Source organism: Bos grunniens, chromosome 11 (genome assembly GCF_055505025.1).
Source record: "Bos grunniens cultivar Pamir isolate PY7600 chromosome 11, Bosgru_T2T1.0, whole genome shotgun sequence".
Classification (NCBI taxonomy): Eukaryota; Metazoa; Chordata; class Mammalia; order Artiodactyla; family Bovidae; genus Bos; species Bos grunniens.
The window spans coordinates 46,576,202-46,599,596 of NC_141175.1; the positions used below are offsets into that span (position 1 = coordinate 46,576,202).

The 23,395-nt window shown below is 36.6% G+C and overlaps 1 protein-coding gene across 31 annotated transcripts in view; it reads right to left on the reverse strand.

Moving 5' to 3' along the window:
* Positions 1-23,395, reverse strand: part of EHBP1 (EH domain binding protein 1) — a 580,191-nt gene that overhangs the window by 281,222 nt on the left and 275,574 nt on the right. For all 31 annotated transcript variants that reach the window (XM_086326384.1, XM_086326385.1, XM_086326386.1 and 28 more), the window contains 3 exons: positions 16,300-16,357; positions 7,315-7,410; positions 1,550-1,603 (listed from right to left, as the gene is read on the reverse strand). In XM_086326384.1, the coding sequence (XP_086182510.1) occupies positions 1,550-1,603; positions 7,315-7,410; positions 16,300-16,357 (208 nt within the window). The remainder of the gene's footprint in view (positions 1-1,549; positions 1,604-7,314; positions 7,411-16,299; positions 16,358-23,395) is intronic.

Here is a 23,395-nt window from a genome sequence, read left to right on the forward strand (position 1 = left end):
GATTTTTAAAATATTTTTATAAAATATATAATACAGAACTTAAAAGATTTTTCCTAAAATTCTATAGATTTGAATGTACTTTGCATCCAAACCTAATCTGTGGCATATAGCTTTTTTTAATAGTTGTGTCTTTCAGTAACAGCTTATAATCTATTTCTCAGAAATTTAGAACTACTGTGCCTCTATTCTAAGATTAATCAGATGTATGATAAGAACACCTTTCTAAACAAATATAAAGTTATTGTTTACATCTACTATTACTTACAACCCGAAATTAACAGGCTAATTCTTTAGTACATCAAGTTAACATAGCTATATAACAGAGCCATAAATATTGAAAACCGTTAAAACCATCCATTGGGGAGAAGATTTTAATGAAAGCTAGATTTTTGAGGCTGTAACAAATTTCAAGAAATGTAAGTTTGTCTGTTTTCAAAACCTCAACGTTACTCCAACTACAGTGTTCAAACCTATCACTACAGAAAAGTCAGAATTGTTAACACGTGTGAACCTTTAACACAATGACACTAGTTTGACATCCAGCCACCAGAACTCCTTCCACTGTATTTGGACATGACCTCCCTCCCAAGCTCCCCAGATCTTTATGTCTAAAAATGGTCCAGCTACTGTTCAAAAAAGTGTAAGATTCCTTTTACCACTAAAATATAAAACAAAATCACTTACAGAGAGGAAGAACATGCTGTTTTATAAAGCATGTTATAAAACTGTTACAAATATATTTTACAACTGTAATAATGATCATGATAGTGATGTCAATGACAATGATAAAAGCTAATATTCATTGAAATTATTTAATCATCACAACCCTATAAATTGACTGCTGAGAAGTTAAGAAACTTATCATAATCAGAGCTTATAAATGGAAGATCTAGGGCTTGCAATCTGTCTCTCAGACTTCAGAACCCACACATAGTTTCATTGCCTGTCTTCCCTAATCTCCATTTAATAAACATTCATTAAACAACTATATCTTCCTACAAGTCACCTGGGACTCCATCATAAAATGCAAACTAATTGAAAATGATTATTAAAGTACTACTTGAGAATCCTTCAACCCAAAGAGTTAAAGCATATAGTTTATTTTCAAATATTTCTAAGATCATTCATAATTTCATTCAACAAATGTTTAAAAGAGCATTTATGTTATGTCAGCAGCACCATGTCAGATGCTAAATAGATAAAAAGATGAATAAGACACAATCCTTCCCTCAAACTCCCAACAGAATACATAGAGCATATACATAATTCAGTATCAATGAGTAGTTTTACTTTTATGTTTTTAACAAAAATATTGGCCAAAAAGTTCATTTGGGTTTTTCCATAACATCTTACAGAAAAACCTAAAGGAAATTTTTGGCTGACTCAATGTTCACAAATAATTCTACTGGTTATTATTTCACTTAAAAAATTCTAAAAGCTACAAATCACTAATTTTTTATAAAGCAACATTTCTTCTGCCACCAAAATGCCCCTTAGTAATGTATATAGTTAAAAATATGAAAGGTGACAGAATTTACAATTAGCTTACATTTTCTATGACAAATGTCCACTCTTTATCTTCAAATTCCTCTGCATGAGGATCCTGTAACAAAAGTAAAATATAAAGTTGAAATACATTTTTTTAATCCAGTCAATTCAATTAGGAAAATACACAAACAGCCTTGATATTAGCTTTTACCAACTTACAAAAAAGGAAGGGGCAGAATGGTCTGCTTTTAAGAAACTTTCATAATTTATCTAAATTTAAAACATTATTTTTATTAAGAAATTCTCTTACTTAGGTTAATACATATCATTATTTTCCATCATTGCATAAAACAAGACAAAAGGAAACCATAAAAATATTTTATGACAGAGGTTATACGTGGAATTTTAAAAAGTGGTACAAATGAACCTATTTACAAAACAGAAATAGAATCAAAGAGACAGAAAACAAACTTATGCTTACCAAGGGGAAAAAGAAGGGAGGGATAAATTGGAAGATTGAGACTGACATACACACACCACTATATATAAAATAGATAACTAATACGCACAGGTAGCTCTAGGCAATACTCTGTAATGGTCTATATAGGAATAGAATCTGAAAGAGTGACTTCACGTGTATGTATGACTGATTCAGTTTGCTGTACAGCAGAAACTAATACAACATTGTAAATAATCTATACCTCAATAAAAATTAATTTAAAAAAGAAACCCGGGGACAGATAACTTGGTGAGTGAACTATTAAAAAGCACTTTTTGTGCAGTGTTCAGTCAGTCAGTCATGTCTGACTCTGTGACCCCGTGGACTGTAGCCCACCAGGCTCATTTATTAAGATACTGATATCCTTATTTTTATACCTGTAAGTATTCTGAACTCAAAGCATTACTTGAGGCAAGGTTTTCTTGGTGCAGAGGTTACATATTATAAACATTTGGAATTTCAAAGTACTGCAAAGAACTTCATAACCTACACAAAATGACAAATCTGACGTTGATACCCTCATCTGCCCTCCATTACCAGAGGCCTGAGAAAGGGTAACAGATCCTACAACCAAATGCAGCTTTTTTTCTAAATGAGTCAGACTTTAACCAAGTATTTGACAAATATTTATTGGCTACTTACTATATAAGGAATTACAGAGGCGTTATACGGATTCAAACACAGTTGTCCTTGCTTTCAAAGACAAACACAACTAATCTAAATACATAGATGATGAATGAAATACATGGTTTTACTAGAGATTAGAAGACAATACATTTCTTAGAGGAAGGAACAGGAAAAGCTTTACGAGTGAGGAAGCATTTAGACAAGGTGGGATTTCCACAGATACTAAAATAAGTAAAGGTGAAAGGCAACAGATTTTAAGACATAAAAGGAAAAGCAGTGGAGTAGCGTCGTAAGTGCATTTAACTTATTCAAGTTCAACTTCATGTTTTAGCGGTGGGGGAGGGATGGAGGTACTGACAGTGAGAGTATGTGCAAATAAATGCTATTCCCCTACTGTGTCTCATGGACCACATGCTTCTCATAGGGAAGCGCCTTATTCATGACTGATTCCACTATAGTCTATTATTAACCTTCAGTTTCTACTGCCACAGCTGTGTTTGGGTCCTCATCACTTTGTGCCTAGGCTATTTCAAGATAAAAGTAACCGCAGCACTCTCAGTCTCTCTGCTCTCCAATTAATCTTGTACACAGATTAATTCTCCTAAACCACAGTTCTGACCATGTAAGTACCAACTAAGAGTTTTTCAATGATCCCTACAACCTATGGGATAAATTTCAAATTCCTTCATTACTTCATTTTTGTTTATTTTTCTACCTTAAAAATATGGTGACTAGCTGATTCTGAGCTGTCTTAAGGCAACTATGACAAATCCACACAGTGTAAATCCACACAGATATTATAAAGACCTGCCAAAAAGGAGTTTATTTGGTGGTGATGGGCAGGGACAGGCAGGAAAGGGTAGAAAGGAAAAAGAGGTAGAAGACTCTACTTGATACTTATTTCCCCAGCCTGGCCCTGCCCAGGTTTGTGGAGGTTTATGGAGAATGACTACTGTAAATAAAGATTAAAGGATTTGTTTCATGAGAGATTTAGGACCCAAATAGTGCTACTTTAGAGACCGAGTAATAGTGTGACACAATGCTTAGGAAAAAGATACATTACTACCCTTTCTGCTTGCCCCACACCCACACCACTGTTGAAGAATGTAGCCTAGCTCTAGTGCAACTTTTACAATTAATAGTAGTGTGTGTGTGTGTGTGTGTGTGTTGCTCAGTCATGTTCAACTCTTTGTGATCCCATGGACTGTAGCCCGCCAGGCACCTCTGTCCATGAAATTCTCCAGGCAAGAATACTGGAGTGGGTTACCATTTCCACCTCCAGAGGATCTTCCCAATCCAGGGACTGAACCCAGGTCTCCTGCATTGCGGGCAGATTCTTTACTGTCTAACCCACCAGAGAAGCTCCAATAGTAGTGGTATCAGTGATAATACAAAATGTTTGCAAAGCACACACTCTGCCTCAGTCATTGTGTTAAGAGTTTTAATCATCACAACTACTTATGAAATAGGTATCCTTTTTGTTCCTAGTTAAAAGAACAGAAAACTGAGACCTAAAAGATGTAACTTCCCACAAATAAGTGTTAAAATTACGTGCCAATTTTAGGTCTGTCTGACTTTTAGCCATGTTGTTAGTTCAGTTTTATCTCTGTGTTCCTAGGGACCTAGAAAAGTACCTGGAATATGGTAGTTTCTCAAGAAAACTTGATTAATGAATTAATGAAGATATGCCTTGAAACTTAACAAATATTGAATTGCACCTTATATATGATATACATTAATTCTCAAAATTGATAAAAACATTTTTTAGAAACACAGATAAATATTACTCATAACAGAATAATTTTAATGGGGCCAAGGGTCACATCTGATAAGGCAAAGTCACTAAAAAGATGTAAAGGAGCAACAATAATGTTCATTTTCAAGTTACTTTAAAATGGTATATCTACAAAACTCATTAATTATGTTATTGACTAAACAAAAACATTAGTAATGAAAGTTGCTCCCACCTTGAATCAATTAAGTCTTCTTTACATCCTGTTCTCTATCCTCTAGTGTCTCTTTTATCACCATTGAACTAAAGAGAAAAAGTGAAACAGCTTAAAGAGCCATTTCCCTTCTCAACCCTAAAAGGGGCTTTTTTTCATTTACCAGAAATAGCTATTTTCAAGCTAATTAAACTTTCAAAATCAAGCGTGCAGGCTAAAGAATTAATTTCTGCTTAAGCCATAGAAAAGTGAAACTTCTTGATAACTTTTTTTAAAAGCACTTTGTCTATGAACATACCTCTGTGAATACGAGCAGTTCTTTCCTATTTTGCAAATTTCAGGATTAAGTAAATTGTGAGACTTTAATATAAGTAAAAGAAAGGGGGAAATATGAAAAAGCTTTCCACCTGAATATTTTAAAATGCTGTTCAAAAACAAGAATCAAAAATTAATATGAGAGAATGAAAAGCTATTTTGTTTTGTTTACTTTTTGGTTCTTCTATTACAACTCTGGGAAGATATGGAGCCAGGAAGACAAAGATATTTAAAGATATTCACTGAAGAGAAATGTGTAATACAGCAAACTGGGAAGGAGGGAGTATTTATTTCCCTACAGACTAACATTTAAAAGACATAAAAGTTCAGTGATAGGATTTGCTGAACATTCTCATTAGTACTTGAAAACTACTTACCTCCTAATCCTCCAAGTAATACATTTCAACAGCCACTTTCAACACAAAAATCACTCAGTTAGTGCATATCCTTTGCCCAAACACATAGCTGTCAACCATTTATCAGCTCTCTTCTAACCCCTTGTTGTCTATCGTCATTTTTATAAAAGTTGTGTAACTATGTCCATTCATTTACTTTAACAATAAAAACAGACTAAATCAAAACACAGAAGATTACTTAAAAGTTTTCCTCAAGCATGTCACAGATTCTGCCGTGGTAATCTATATTCAGAGTGGTATTTACTACAGAATAGGCCATGCTATGTAAAACAAACCCAAAACCAAACACACAACAACCACACCCCAGGGCTAAATCACAGTGTGACAGGGCAAGTTACCTTCCCCTTTAGTCTTAGTTTCCTTATCAGTACAATGGAAACAATTCTAGAACTTCAGGGTTACTTTGAGAATTAAATGAAATAGTACTCTAAAGGTATTGTTGTTAACTACCAAACTTACTACATCACTTTAGTAGGAGAGGTAGGAGCTTCCAAGGTAGCTCAAAAAGTAAAGAATCTGCCTGCAATGCGGGATACCTGGGTTCGAGTCCTGAATCAGGAAGATCCCCTGGAGGAAGAAATGGCAACCCACTCTATTATTCTTGCCTGGAGAATTCCATGGACAGAGAAGCCTGGTGGGCCACAGTCCAGGGACTCACAAAGAGTTGGACACGACTGAGTGACTAACACATACAGAAGAGGTATGGATGGGGAAGGGTGGGGGATTAATAACAGGCTTTTACGATAGCTGACTGAAGGGTAATAGGATGATTCTGATCTTTCCTGAAAAAAAAGGAAGAGGAGCTACAACCTCATGCCTTATTTCTCCCTGGGCCAACAGTGTATAAATGATATGCATAATCATGTGATGTTATAATGTTAATAACAATAGTATTACAACTGTAAAACACACATAAAGTGTTAAGAATCTTTCATAAAATAGAATATCTATGAAACACAGAGCATTTGAAAGTAGTGTCTCATTGATGGGTTAGTACATTAACATTCATTATACTGCTTTGTTCTATTGATCTCTTCAGTAGTTCCAGAGCACATCAATTAATATACTGAAATACAAAATCAAAAGTACCTTTTTACACAGTGATTTCACACTTGAAGCCATATAAATTTGTTCTACTTAGATGTCATATCTTATAGTATTTAGTGGATTGTCACAAGTTTATGTTACTAAATTATGCTCAACTAAATGTCCTCCTTCATTCTATCCTTTTGCAAAAGTAAAGTCAACATGATTGGAATGATTCAAAGAAGAAATAAAGCATTTGTTTCCTATGCACCACTTCTAAGAAGGCTGAAGCTGAGACATATTTGTCCCCATCATTTTTTTTTTTTTTTTGAGTAGGTAAGAAATTGGTTGGGAAAGTAATTATTCTAGTGCTTAGTTTTCATATGTGTGAGGACTATTTAGAACGTTAAGAAATAGAGAAGACATTCAAGAAAAAACATATATAAAAAAGTAAGATATACGAACAGCTATGTTTTTTGGATCTGGACTTTCAGTTTATTACCAGAATTTTTATTTTAAGCTATAGTATTTATAAGCTATCAATATCAATAAAATATTTATCAAAAATCCATTTTAAATTTACCTTCCTATATTAACTTTAATAAAATACCATATATCAATTTTAAAACACATCTAGTTTTTAGTCAAACAAGGCTAACAAAATGAGACTCCAGGACAAGAATTCCACAAACCTCAGTTTTCCACAGAAAAAGCACTTTAAATTTTCCTGTGGGTAGAATGTAGGAAGCAATAAAAGAAATGTTCCAGTTGATTTTAACTGGAATAAGTTCAAAAAGACTCTCATATTATTTGGACTTTATACACCATGAAATACCTTGTATTGTTATAAATTGCTACATCTCTAAAAATAATGCATATTAAGGTTCTTACTGCTCATTAAGGACTCAAGTGTGTCGAACAGTGAATACTGAAATATTCCATCATTTATAACAATGACTGCACAGTAAATCCTATAACCTATAAAAATGGAACTTACCTTAAAAAGTGTCACAGTGATTTCAATGTTTTCAGGAACAGGCCATACAACAACACCACGGTAAGGATTTTTTATTCCAGGCTGCCAGCTATGAGCCTACCAAAAAAAACAAAATGTCTTCAACTTGAAGTACAGAAAATGCAATATTAATAATTTGCAAAGATATATTGACCCTATTTAACTATCCATTAGATCTATTTCCCTAAAACAAAAATGATTAGTCAAATAGAACTTTTCAAGCATCAAACTTGGACCATGACAGTTGGTGGCTCAGACGATAAAGAATCTGCCTGCAGTGCAGGAGACCTGGGTTCAATCCCTTGGTCAGCAAGATCTCCTAGAGGAGGAAATAGCCACCTACTCTAGTATTCTTGCCTGGAGAATTCCATGGATAGAGGAGCCTGGTGGGCTACAGTACACAGGGTTGCAAATAGTTGGACAAAACTGAGCAACTAACACTTACTCATGACAGTTATATCACATGTAAGCTACAGATTACTATCTGTAAACAAACATTTACCCTCTCCTACACACACACACATGAAAATAGAAAAATGAGAGCATCATATTTTCAAAAGCTATTTCAAATTTAAGAAAAATCTTCTCAGGAGAAATATTTTAAAAATTATTTTGTGATTTCAGAACTTAAAGGCAAATTCAAACAGGTGGGGAAACAATAGAAATAGTGACAAACTTTATTTTCTTGGACTCCAAAATAACTGTGGACAGTGACTGAAACCATGAAATTAAAACACACTTGTTGCTTGAAAGAAAAGCAATGACAAACCTAGACAGTGTTTTAAAAAGCAGAGACATTACTTTGCCTACAAAGGTCCATTTAGTCAAAGCGTAAAGCGTCTGTCTACAATGCGGGAGACCCAGGTTCAATCCCTGGGGTGGGAAGATCCCCTGGAGAGGGAAATGGCAATCCACTCCAGTACTTTTGTCTGGAAAATCCCATGGACAGAGAAGCCTGGTAGGCTACAGTCCATGGGGTCGCAAAGAGTCGGACACGACTGAGCGACTTCACTTCTTCATCTTCATGGTTTTTCCAGTAGTCATGTACGGATATGAGAGCTGGACAATAAAAAAAGGCTGAGCGCCGAAGAATTGATGCCTTCAAACTGTGGTGCTGGAGAATACTCTTGAGAGTCCCTTGGACAGCAAGGAGATCAAACTAGTCAATCTTAAAGGAAATCAACCCTGAATACTTATTGGAAGGACTGATGCTGAAACTGAAGCTCTAATACTTTGGCCACCTGATGCGAATAGCCAACTAATTGGAAAAGACCTCAATGCTAAGAAAGATTGAGAGCAGAAAGAGAAGGGGTTGACAGAGGATGAGATATTGGATGGCATCATCAACTCCATGACTCTGAGCAAACTCCAGGAGACAATGAAGTACACAGAAGCCTAGCATGCTGCAGTCCATGGGATTGCAAAGAGTTGGACACAGCTTGAGCAATTTAACAACAACAAATCAGAGAAAAGTAGCCTTGAGAAGGTGACAAGAACAGAGCACAGGAGGCGAATCAGATCATTTAAACATGGGAAGAGTTTTCTAGGGAGATGGACCAGCAACTGGAAAGGTGCTGAAGCAGTCAGATAACAACAAGGCCAGTGTGACTGGGGCAGAGTGGTTAAAGAGAAGAGCAGCAGAAGACAAGACTAGGGAAATCATGGAGGGTCCAGTCATACAAGGTTCGAGCAGGCCATCCAAAGATTCTGGCTTGTAATTTGAGAGAGATGAGAAGCCACTGGAGGATTTTAACAGAAGAATGATGATCCAAGTTGCATTTTTTTAGCTCTAGCAAATCTATTCAGAATAGACTCCAGATGTTTGCGCAAACTCCAGGAGAAACAGTGAAGGACAGGGGAGCCTGGCGTGCTGCAGTCCATGGGGTCGCAAAGAGCTGGACATGACTGAGTGACTGAACAACAACAACCAGGTGTAAGAGAGGAAACAGGGAGACAATAAAGAAGCTATGCAATAATCCCAAGGAGAGTTGACGGTAAATTGGCTTAGGGTGGTATAAAAGTGGTATGAAATGATCAGATTTATTTTTATTTATTTTTTTATTTTTAAGACAGAATCAATAAGATTTTCTGTCTGACTGTATGAAAGAAAGTAGCCAAGGATGACTGTATGGCTTTTGCCCTTGAGCAAGTACAAAATAGGAATTGCTATTAACAGATAAAACTGCAGAAGGATCAGGTTTGGAAAATCAGATTAGAAACGTGATTTTATACACATTAAATCTAAGGTGTCTATTAGATATTCAAGTGTAGCTGTTTAACTAGGCAGCTGGATATACCTGCCTGGAGTTATAAATTTGGGAATCATCAGCATACAGGTGATACTTAAAGCTTAAGGGTGGATGTAATCCCAAGGGAGTGACAGGAGGGAGGAAGGGAAACAGAGACAGAGGGAGAAAATAAAGGTTCAAGAACTGAACTTTGGAGCACAACAATAACAGGTCCAGGAAATGTGGAGGAATCAGTAAAGAAAGGTCAGTAAATAGAAAGAAAACCAGAGGCAAGTGGTTATTCTGAAAGTCTAGTGGAGAAAATATTTTAAGGAGACATGAACAATTATCTGTGCCAAATCTTGGTAACAGGTCAAGAGGATGAGGTCTGGAAAATGATCCCTGGATTTAACAAAGCCAAAGCCATTACTGACTTCACAAGAGCTGTTTCAGTGGAGTGGTGAGGGTAGGTAAACACCTGACTGGATCAGCATGGGTTCAAGAAAGAATAGGAAGATAGACACTGAAGCTAGCAAGCACATTCAACTTCTCTGGGCTATTTTGCTGAAAGAGAAAGAGAGAAATAGGTTAGTGCTAGTCTGAGAAATATTGTCAGGCCAGAATTTTTTAAGACAGAAATATTTTTAGGGTGATGGGAAACACTCAGTTGAAAGGGAAATTTTAATGATGCAGAAGAGAAATAATTGCTAGAGTCATGTCTTTAACAGTATGAAAGGAGACAGACTGGCTTGTGCTGGGAGCACAGATCATTCTTCAGTAATAATAGAAAAGAAGTTAGAGTACTTGAGTGCAGACGCATGTCAGGGAGCAGGTTTAACACACCTGAGAGGATATCTGAGGACACTGAGACACAGACTTGACCAAGACCACACAGCAAGCAAGTGGCAGAAACTGGATTTGAATCCAGGAAGTGGAACTGAGAAGTGATCAAGATCACAGAAACGTACGTCCATGTAAATCTTATCATACCTTGTTGGTTAAAACACCAGCAGAATATTGTAAGTCAACTATACTTAATAAAAAATAGAGACTTAGCACACCACAGCCAGTGGTAAAGAACGGAGTTTTGTTGATTAAAAAACGTCTCCAGAGATTCTTCTATTCCCCTGCCTTATTTCTATGCCTGTTGACAGTCCTAGAAAACAACCCCACAGAGTAAACAATCTGAATTTTGAAAAGTAAATTGCTGCCATCTTAGATAATCTCTAATTAGAACTCCTCTCTATATAGTCTACATACTTAATTCTGAAGATTTGTGACAACTGTAATTCTCATGTACTCTAACAACAGATCAAGCTATTTCTCTAGTCTCTTCAAACTTCCCATAATTATATTTTCATAGTCTCCCCATACATTGAAAAAGACTATAATAATTGAATTTTTCTTATTAGCGACAATAGAAAAGATAGTATTTGAATAATTCTGAATTTTAAAAAGTACCATCAAAGAATTTTAGACCTGAAAATATCCTTAGGAAATCTAATCAGGTACAGATAATGAAACTGAAGCAATAAAGAGTAAATGGCTTGCCTGAACCCATAATAACAATCTGTAGGAGAACCAGCTCCATGATTTTCAAGTTCAGGGTTCTTCACCCAACCAACATTACAGCCAGCTCTATTTCTGATTCACACAGTAGTCAAGAAAATAGTCTTCAATCCCTAAGGTCTTAACATTTATATGCATGAGAAAGAGATCAAAAGTGTGAGAAGCAGGGAATGTGGAGACCAACAAACAACTGGGTAGAATTAGAAGACAGTGATATTAAGTAATTACCTAATGCTGGTCCTCTAAATGATCTCTTTCAATTCTCAGTCTAGGATCAGGAAATGGTAATTAGACTGCTGAACAAACAAAACTACTATCTGCTTAACAAACTAAAATCTTTTTTCTTTTTTTTAAATAAAAAGAGATAGAAGGGTGCTAGTTCCCAAGTTGCTGGTATGCCGCCTTTCTATCCAGCAACTCTCCCCAGTGAGAGAAAAGGTCCACCTAAGTCAGCTCTGGCTTTCTGATGGTCTTTGTAGTGACTATACAAACTAGCTATGTTAAGACACAGTAACAATATCAATTAGTCCAGCTTAGTATCTGATAATGTCAGCTTCATAATGTCAGCTAATTATTATGTATTAGAAAAAGAATGAAAAGTCTAACACAGGCAACTAAAAACAGCTGTGGTACTAAACACCTAATTGTACAGATCCATGGAGACAGTACTTTAGGTTCTTAGGAACTTTATTTTTAAAAAGTACCTCATGTTGGCAATCATCAGCACTACAGGAATCCTGATCAGTTTTTGATCAGAGTAATAGAAAAGATTTCCCTAGAAAATAATTCAGTATAAAACACATACAGCTATTTAGCTCCTTAATATAGTCCAGAAAGGCAGGCTATTTCATTATTTGCCATCATCCTAGTACAGTTAATGGTAGAAAGGATGAAGCCATATTCACTTCCACTCATATAAATTGCTTCACCTTTTAATCATATCAGAGATCCTTTAGCAAAGGCAGACCTAGGGAAAAGGTAACATTTATCAATTTTGAGTACCGACTCTATAAGATGTCTTATTTTCAAATTATTTCATATCATACCTTATGTAAAAGACCTAAACCTAATATGGAACTAAATACAGATATGTAACTAAAAAACCTAATATGGAACTAAATATTCACTTGTTACTTCTGAAATTTTTCACTGAATAAATATAACTATCATTTAGTTTTTAAATTGATGATTTTCAATTTATAAAACTTCATCTATGCATACGTTTAGGATGTCACATGTAAAGCTGTCTTAGAGCTGCCCACATCATGGTCTTAGTCAAAGAGCCACCACTACACCCATCCCTTCATGATACCACAGCATAATGTTAAAGGCTATACAGGTGCACACTGCTATATTAAAAATGCATAGCCAACAAGGACTTAATATATATAGCACAGGGAACTTTGTTCAGTGTTACATGGCAGTCTTGATGGGAAGGGAGTTTGGGAGAGAATGGATACATGTATACGTATGACTAAGTCCCTTTGCTGTCCACTTGAAACTATCATAATGTTGTTAATCAGCCATACTTCAATACAAAATAAAAAGTTTAAAACAACAACAACAAAAATACAGCTTATAGCAAGGAAGTAGAAGTGATAATGCCATCCAAAAGCTGGTGAGGACTTTCAAGCTCTTCTTTCCCTTTGGAATTCTCCCATCTCTGTGACTTTAAATTCCTAGTTTGAAAACTAGGTTTAAGGCAACAGACTACTCTGCCATAACTTTTCTTGTCTATTACAATTTTCCTGCTTCCTTTGTCCAACACTATACTGAAAAATAATTTATTTAAGCATATACAACTCAACTGCTGCCCAAAAATATATTTGCTATAAATGCCATGACTTGAAGATAAGAGGTAGGAAAACTGCCTATTGTGATAATTACCCATGGTAATTATTTTGTAATTATTCTCTCAATAAAAAATGATTCTGCAATGGGTTCTTTTATATTTAATTACAAAAATAGACATGTATCCAAAGAAAGTGAGCAAAACACTGAGAACTAAACTTTATATCAAATAAGGCAATGTGCCTTATCATTTTTCTGTCTAATCTGTTATCTGGGTATCAGTTATAAGTTTCAATCCACCAATATAAAAAAGGTAGATAACCAACCATACTTCAATAAAATAATTTTTAAAAGGTAGATATATTCAGAAACAGGCAAGATAAATATTAAGCTATACACAAGACCAAAGAGAATGAATTACTGTGTAGTTTAAACTCTTTCCAGAAACAAACCTAAAAGTAAAAACCAGACTATCTTCTGCCCAATGGTTGTAGAGATCTATTTTCCCTGTAAGTGATTTCAATGGGACTTAGCAGCAAATAATGTGTATTTCAGGACTTCCATGGTGGCTCAGATGGTAAAGTGTCTGTCTACAATGCGGGAGACCTGGGTTCGATCCCTGGGTCGGGAAGATTCCCTGGAGAAGGAAATGGCAACCCACTCCACTACTCTTGCCTAGAAAATCCCATGGATGGAGGAGCCTGGTACAGGCTACTGCCCATGGGGTCGCAAAGAGCCGGACACGACTGAGCGACTTCACTTTTTTTTAATGTGTATTTCAAAGGAAAAATGTCAGAAACAGAAGAGTGTTTCAAATGAAAACAATGGTTCTACTCTTTGGATTTAATATAACTGATAGTTAATTTTAAAAAACAATAGCTAGGGACAAGCTAGCTTTTTTTTTTTTTTTTTTTTAAGAATTCCAAAATGCCATGGATCTCAAGCTCCTCAAAGTTTTTCTAAAAAGTAATTTGTTTAATTTTCACATAATATCATAATCATTTCTTTTATAGCTTCTGGAACTGCTTTTTACATCCTTATTCAGCTGTTGTATACAATGTATAAAAACAGCATTTCACACATACATGAATGTATATTATGTAAATTTCAGGCAGATTCTTTACCACTGAGCCATCAGGGAATCCTGTAAGCTTATTATAGCATATGGGCTTCCCTGATGGCTCAATGGTAAAGAATCCACCTGCAATGCAGGAGACTCGAGTTTGATCCCTGGGTCAGGAAGATCCCCTGGAGAAGGAAATGGCAAACCACTTTAGTACTCTTGCCTGGGAAATCTCATGGACAGAGGAACCTGTGGGGCTACAGTCCATGGGGTCTCAAAGAGCTGGACATCACTAGAGTGACTAAATAACAACAATAATATGCTTAATACATTGTGAGTTCTCATAACTTTTCAAAAGTACATCTATAATGTTTCAAGGGAAACATACAATGATTCTAAAATATCCAGAAGGGATCTGAAATATTAGGAGCATCACAACTGGAAAATAAGTCCAATAAACCAATACAATATTGTAAAGTAATTAGCCTCTAATTAAAATAAATAAGTTTAATTAAAAAAAAAAAAAAAGAAATAGTTCCTTCTGGAAAATATTGTATTCTGAGAAAAATCAACCTGTACCTCATATGTTTGCATTTCACCATTTAGATTTGATCAAAATTTAATATGATGTAAAAAAGAATCTGGACCTAAAAGTTATCTGACTTTAAAAATGCAATTAAATTAAAAGTATACTTAATTTCAACTATGAATATTCTGAATTGACTTTTAATCTAAAGCATTTCATTATGTTTCATAATGTTTTAAGAAAACAATTAGTATCTAGTTACTACAAGAGGGAAATCACTTTTTGTTGACAGCTAAAAACATTTAGGGTCTAATGTTTATAGTTATAGTCAGGTTCCACTATCATACTTACTGGATGACCTAATATTGTTCCTTTCCATAAAACCTTAAGACCCACTCAGAAAAACTGATAGAAGACCCTAAGTCTATTTTCAGAATCCTTTCTCATGCGTAAATAGATAAGAAAATATTACAGATCCAAAATACCCTGTATCCAAACTACATATGTATGCTTTGGAGAAGATGCTATTCATTAGGTGAAGCAACTGGACCTTTCCTCTATTGCTGGGGGGGTACGCTGAAAGTTAAAACTGTACCTATCCTATTGCCCAGTGATTCTAGTCCTAGTTATTTGTGGAAGAGAAAATGTTTGTCCCCCAAAATACTTGTACTGCTACCGCTACTGCTGAGTCACTTCAGTTGTGTCCAACTCTGTGCAACCCCATAGACGGCAGCCCACGAGGCTCCCCCGTCCCTGGGATTCTCCAGACAAGAACACTGGAGTGGGTTGCCATTTCCTTCTCCAATGCATGAAAGTGAAAAGTGAAAGTGAAGTCGCTCAGTTGAGCCCGACTCTTCAGGACCCCATGGACTGCAGCCCACCGGGCTCCTCCATCCATGGGATATTCCAGGCAAGAGTACTGGAGTGGGGTGCCATCGCCTTCTCCGAAATACTTTTACAGTAATGTTTAAAAGAAATTTAGTCAGAATAGTGAATATTCAGAATACTCACTAGAAACAAGCCATACTTTCATCAACAGATGTATAATCAAACTGCAATATATTCACATGATAGAATAATACTCAGCAAAGAAAAAAATTAACTACCAGTATTCACAAATTTTTTAATTCTGAAATTTAATTAAAATTTAATTTCAGGTAAAATAAATGAATTTTTTCTTTACATAAATCTACTTACATAGAAACCAACAGTCAATAAACATGCTTGTAATTATTGTGTGCCTATAAACACATGCTCAATCTTACTTGTCTGTAGACTGGAATTTTAAAAATATCTAAAATTGTTATTGAACATTTAAAAATTCTGCTCCACTCCCCCACAAAGCCATAAGAACAAAAGATTAAAACTTCTGAAAAACCCAACCCCTTCTCTTCTGTAACCTAGCAAATGGACTCAGATAACTCATCATTAATTATGTGTGCCCTAACTCCATCTTCTTAGAAGCTGAATAAAGTAATTCTAGATATAATTTTTAAGTGATCTTTATTTACTCATTAGTTCATGATATTCTAGCACAGAGATGTTAAATAACTATTATGTTATTTAAGGCCACCAAATCCAAAATCAAAACTCAGGTATCTGGCTCCTGTTTAGAACTATAATACCAAGATTACATACAGTACCTAATCAATCATTTTAGTAAAGCAGATTATAAGAATAACCCAAAATATCAAAAAATATTTAAAAATATTCTTCACTGGGGCCAGCTTAATAATTAGATCAAAAGTTACATTCAACATTTGGGTAAGAAATTTAGAAAACAGACAAACCTTGGAAGACTTCCTTCGGCTTCTTCTTGTCCAAACTACCACCAGTTTATCTGGTTGCCTGCCAAACAGGAAAGATTAAGTAAAATTTATCTTAAGTCAATAAAATTTAGTTTTAGCACCTTTAAAAGAACAAAAATGTCACCTGCTTTAGATTACATGGAGTGGTTACACTAACAATAAAGCTCTATAAATTATTCAAATATGGTAGATGCACAATATAGACATGATCTAATTTAAATGACTAATATTTCATCCACATGTTTTTCTAAAAATACTTTACCAAGTAAATTCATTGGGACAAACCAAGTAAAATAAAATACTTAGACTATTTTTTAAAAAAGCACATATATATCTCTCATCTAAAACTATATTTCCAACACATTATCACTTTAGAGAAAATAAGCATAAAAATAATATTTCCAAAATAATTTAAATCTGTGGTTTACACTACTCTTGCATATCTGTATCTTATGAACAATGCTTAATGATTTTCAAAATCATTTTATAATCAATCATCTCAACTATCTTCAAGAATATAATACAGTACTGAAAAATAGGCAAGTACATTCTGGCAAGAAGCCCAGGGTACACTGGGTTTTTCCCTAGTGGCACAATGGTAAAGAACCTGCCTGCAATGCAAAAGACTGCCTACAATGCAGGAGATGTGGGTTTCATCGTTGGGAAGATCCCTCAGAGAAGGAAATGGCAACCCACTCTAGTATGCTTGCCTGAGAAATCCCATGGACAGAGAAGCCTGGTGAGCTACAGTCCATGGGGTAGCAAAGAGTTGGACATGACTGTGCAACTAAACCGCCACAACCATATTCTGGAAAAGTTAAAAAAAACTCATCAAAAGCTCTGGCAGAAACAAGACTGAAATATAGGTCTTTCCAACCTGAGATGCTGGGAGCAGCAGCCAGATGCAGAAATTCTAAGTTACAGATGAAACAGAAGAAAGTTTCCATGAAACATCAGTGTTCATCTAAGGATATGAACCAACGGAGAAACAAAACCGTGTTTAACACAGAGAGAAACAGAACAGGACAAAGACATGGAGATGGGTGGTGGGGTACATATAGCAACATGATAAACAGAGCTGGGCAGAGGGTATGGATCAATGCTGGCAGCTTAACAGTAAAGGGACTGAGTAACCAAACAGTTAAGCCACCCTGTTTGAAGGCATTGGTGGCTTGCTGGAACACTTATCCAAGATTACTACAGTGATCTTTCCACTATGTTCTTATCTCCACATCTCCAGCCCAACCTCAACTTTTAATTATACTTCTGCAATACTACTTTAGAATTGGTACAAAAGTCTTACTTATGTTTTTTTTTTTTTTTTACTATTCTAATAGGGCTCTTATACTGAAGGTACAACAAACTGGCACTTGAAAGTTGAATTTGACAGATTTGACCTAAATAGTGTTCCCTTATTTTAAGCTTAAATTAAACTTTAGAATACATTTCTTGGGACTTCCCTGGTGGTCTAGTGGGTAAGACTCCGTGCTCCCAATGCAAAGGGCTCAGGTTCAGTCCCTGGTGAGGGAACTAGAATCCACATGCATGCTACAATGAAGACCTAGCTCAACCTAAATAAACATTTTTAAAAATTTCTACTTAAATGCCTTCAAACAAGTTCCATGCTATCAAGACTACTAAAGCCTCCAACACTATCAACTTCTTTCCACCTGACCAGCTTCATTCTTCAGATGATCTACATAGTCCCTGTATATATTTGACCCTTCGACATCACAGCATGCAAGATAGCATCCATATTCCTGACTGTGGTTTATAAGGCACCTCATCACCTGACTCTGATTTGCCAGCTGCAAAACCTACAAATACCTCAAAGGCATCTTGCTTTCCAACCAATCCCTGAACATTTATTCAATCTCTTCCCATCTTTGCATGTTTAAAATCTTTTTTTCTTTAACTTCCTCTTTTCTCTTTTTCTATCTGATAAACGCTTAATTCATCACTTTCTCTACGAAAACCTGACCGTTTCTCATTTCATTCCCACTTTAACCCATATCCTCAACCTCAGGCAAAGTTAATTTGCTTCTTCTACCTGTATTTCCATTAACACTCTAAACACCTCTATTTTAATATGCTATATGCCCTGTATTATGGGCTCAGCTGGTGGCTCAGATGGTAAAGAATCTGCCTGCAATGCGGGAAACCAAGGTTCGATTCCTGGGTTGGGAAGATCCCCTGGAGAAGGGAATGGCCACACACTCCAATAATTCAAAATCATAAGCAGATGATATCACTCTAATGGCAGGAACTAAAGAGCTTCTTGATGAGGGTGAAAAGGAAGAGTGAAAAAGCTGGCTTAAAACTCAACATTTTCAAAAAATTAAGCTCATAGCATCAGTTCCATCACTTTATGGCAAATAGATGAGGAAAAAATGGAAATAGTGACAATCTATTCTCTTGGGCTCCAAAATCAATGTGCACAGTCACTACAGCCAGGAAATTAAAAGATGTTTACTTCTTGGAAGAAAAGCTATAGCAAACATAGACAGGATATTAAAAAGCAGAGACATCACTTTGCCAACAAAGGTCCATATAGTCAAAGCTATGGTTTTTCCAGTAGTCATGTACAGATGTGAGAGTTGGACCATAAAAAAGGCTGAGTACCAAAGAACGGATGCCTTCAAATTGTGGTGCTGGAAAAGTCTCTTGAGAGTCCCCTGGACAGGGAGGAGACCAAACAAGTCAATCCTAAAGGAAATCAACCCTGAATATTCATTGGGAAGGACTGATGCTGAAGCTGAAACTCCAATACTTTGGCCACCTGATGTGAAGAACCAACTCATTGGAAAAGACCCTGATGCTGGGAAAGATTGGAGGCAGGAGAAGGGGACGACAGAGGATGAGATGGTTGAATGGCATCACTGATGCAACGGACTGATGCAATGAGTTTAAGTAGGCTCCAGGAGTTGGTGATGGACAGGGAAGCCTGGCGTGCTGCAGTTCACGGGGTTGCAAAGAGCTGGACAAGACTGAGCAACTGAACTGAACTGCACCGCAAAGAGCCGATTCATTGGAAAAGACCCTGACGCTGGGAAAGATTGAAGGCAAAGAAGCGGGCAGCATGGATGGATGGTTAGATAACATCACTGACTCAATGGACCTGAGTTTGAGCAAATTCCAGGAGATAGTGAAGGACAGAGAAGCCTGGTGTGCTGCAGTCCGTGGGGTCTCAAAAAGTAGGACATGGCTGAGCGACTGAACAGCAGTACAACAACAACCCACTCCAATATTCTTGCCTGGAGAATTCCAATGACAGAGGAGCCTAGTAGACTACAGTCCAAGGGGTTGCAAAGAGTTGGACACAACTGAGTGACTAACAGTTTTCTCTTTTTCACTTCATGCTTTCTATTACATTATTTGTTATTATTTCTATCTCCTCCACTAGATTGTATTCCTTTGTCAACCATATCTTATTTATTTTTCTATTTCTAGCAACTAATAAGAATCTGGTACAAAGCTGAGGCTCTATGTACATTCACTACTAAATGAGAGAATCTGCAGCTTATTTGAGCTTTGCAGGCATCTTCACCTTGGATGCACATTGGAACCTCTTGGGAAGCTTTTTTAATATTGATATCTAGGTTCCACTGCTAGAGAATCACATTTAAATGTCAGGCCTGGTATGTAGACTTTTAAAAATTTCACAGTTGATTGTTATGCCCAGCTAAGGTCGAAAACCATTCTTTTGCAGGGAGAGTAGTAAGCAATCCCCACACTCCTGATTTGAAATAGTGAGGCGTGATGCTGTGATGGCAACAAGGGTGACCCCCTTCCTGATATCATCCTAGTGCTACCTGCACTGCTTGCTGCCTCCTTCCAACCTGGCCTCTCAGCACCTTCCTCTCCTCCACCCATTCTGATCTCATGTTTCAGAATATGGAAGCCTCTTACTGTAAAATAAGAAAGTCAGGAAGGGTGGTCTCCTAACCTATATCCCTGAAGTCCCAAGAATGTAAATAGAACATAAGTTACTTATTTGAGAATGCCCCCAGAGATGAATAAACTTTTTTGTGATTCCAAGTTATGTCCAATGGCAACCCACTCCAGTATTCTTGCCTGGAGAATTCCATGGACAGAGGAGCCTGGTGGGCTACAATCTACTGGGACGCAGAGAGTCAGAGATGACTGAGCAACACACACACACACACACACACACAAGAAATCAGCTCCCCTTTACATTATCAGGGACAAAGTAACACAGAACGTTTAAAATAAAGAGCTGTGCTGTGAGTTACTGTTCTTACAGAGGAATACCAATAACCACACAACTGGTTGACCACAATTAATATTTTAAGCATCTATGCTGTACTAGAAAAGAACCATCAAATATTTACTTATGTGCTCACAAGAGGCCAGGGATAGAGCAACTGTGAGAGTTTTATCCAACTACCAAAGAAACTATAATTATACAACTTTCTATCAGTAGAGTCAGGACAACCTGATATAGCTCTGTCTTAGAATTCAACAATCAAATATTTAAAATTTCTACCCCATTCCCTAAGTGACCAGGTAGCCCTGCACATAATACATATACAGACATATAAACACACATGCATATATTCATATATAGGTATTTACACATAAGAATATTTTATATACATACACATAAAATGTACATATAGACACACTGCCTATGAGTTCCACTGCAAAATTTGAAGCCTCTGGTGGGCTTACTCAGGGAAGAAAACTTTACATTTAAAAATAAGGAATGTTGTCTTCCTGGAAATTATATTACACAGGTTACTGATTCTCTAAGAGAGGTTTTCCTTTAATAAAATGTCCTTTTTGTCCCTCTCAAGGTGGAATGCATCAAAATTTGAGGAATAAAGACACTGAAGATCCTCTGTGCCTCATAATAATTGTACCTAATTATCATTTCAAAAAGTAGCTAATAATCCATATAAACAGCAAGAAAACTGTGGCTAAATTCCAGTCACTCAAGGTTTTGCTCTCTCCCCATGTTCCCTTTTCCCAAACTTCCAGGGCTATATTTCTCTTATATTCATGTATATCTTTCTATTTTCTCCACATGAAACCTCAAAATGTGTGACTTTTATTGATTTACTCCTATCTGTTTCCATGGCTTAGCCTTAGCTTCCTGGAATAACATATTCTTGATAAAAATATACTGATAAATTATGTCAAATCAATCTATGTAGAGGAGTCTATAAAGAATAAATAAAGCCAAACTTCATGAATTTAAATTTTTAAAAAAAAGGATTTCCCTGGCAGTCCAGTGGTTAAGACTTTGAGCTTCCACTGAAGTGGGTGTGGGTTCGATCCTTGGGCAGGGAACTAAGACCCCACATGCTGTGCAGCATGGCTAAAAAGTAAATGAATGAATAAATAATAAAATAAAAATTTACCTTCTATCCTACCCTCAAAATCCTTAAAAAGCAACAAGTTCAATCTGAAGGTGGCAAGACTTAATCTCAACACTGTGATCCTGATGCTAACTTCTGGAGAGGAGGAAGAACAGTAGGAAAATGGAAGTGGAAGAAGGAAAAGATATCAGAGCTACAACGAACCAGTTTGTAATGCAATAAACTATCTTTCTTTTGTCTGCAAGTTGTGGGCCCCCCTCTTTGCCACTGCTGCTGCTGCTAAGTCACTTCAGTCGTGTCCAACTCTGTGCAACCCCATAGACGGCAGCCCACCAGGCTCCCCTGTCCCTGGGATTCTCCAGGCAAGAACACTGGAGTGGGTTGCCATGTCCTTCTCTAATGCATGAAAGTGAAAAGTGAAAGTGAAGTCGCTCAGTCATGTCCGACCCTTAGCATGGACTGCAGCCTACCAGGCTCCTTCGTCCATGGGATTTTCCAGGCAAGAGTACTGGAGTGGGGTGCCATTGCCTTCTCCTCTTTGCCACTAGTGATCTATAACACTGTGTATCCAAGTAAATTTAAAGAAAAACATTCCTGTCTTAAATTTAGACTCCTGTATTCATTTCCATTCTTATGTGTGTCACTTATGCAAGGTAAGACTGAAAAAGCTGTAAGAAAAATTCCAAAGCCATCACATGAAAACCAGTCTCATCACTTTTCAGAATCACAATAAGCATCAACAAGTATTTTATTGAATGTTTATTACATTCCTGGCACTGTGCTGAGTAACGGAGATACAAAGGCAAAGGAAGACAAGCCTTGATCCTCTGGAAGCTTACAGTCTTGGTGGTGTGTGAAAGTCACTCAGTCGTGTCCAGCTCTTTGCAACCCCAAGCACTGTACAGTCCATGGAATTCTCCAGGCCAGAATATTGGAGTGCGTAGCCTTTCCCTTCTCCAGGGGATCTTCCCAACCCAGGAACCAAACCCAGGTCTCCCGCATTGCAGGCAGACTTTTTACCAGCTGAGCCACAAGGGAAGCCCAAGAATACTGGAGTAGGTAGCCTATCCCTTCTCCAGTGGATCTTCCTGACCCAGGAATCAAACCAGGGTCTCCTGCATTGCAGGCGGATTCTTTACCAATTGAGCTATCAGGGAAGCCCACAGGCTACTGGAGACACAAACAATTAAGCCAACCACCTAACTGCAGGCACAACCTTGGGGAAGTACTAGGAGACAGAAAGACCTTATACAAAAAAGGATCCATTTAGAAATATCTCAGGAAATATGTACACTGACAAAAAGAACCTGCCCAACTGCTGAGATTGCCTAAACTGCTGAGATTGCCTAATTAAGAATTTCTAAAGAACAAATAAACAAAAATACATAATTTACAACATTTTAAAGTCCAACAAAAGATGAGTGACCAATCACAGTACATCCGTCTGCTAGAATATTACAGACCTGGTAAAAATATTTTCTAAGAACGTTACAAGCATAGGGCAATGCTTGGGATATCGTGTCAAATTTATTCAATAAATATTTATATTTTTGTCCTATACCATGTAATGAAGACACCAGGAAGAAATGTCTCCAAATGCTACCTGTGGTTATTATTAGGAACTAAAATTACATGTCATTTTAAGAATATACTTTTCTGTATTTTCTGCAATGAACTTATATTACTTCATGCTGGGGAATTATTTAAATGTGGGGGGAATTTATTTAAAATAAAAT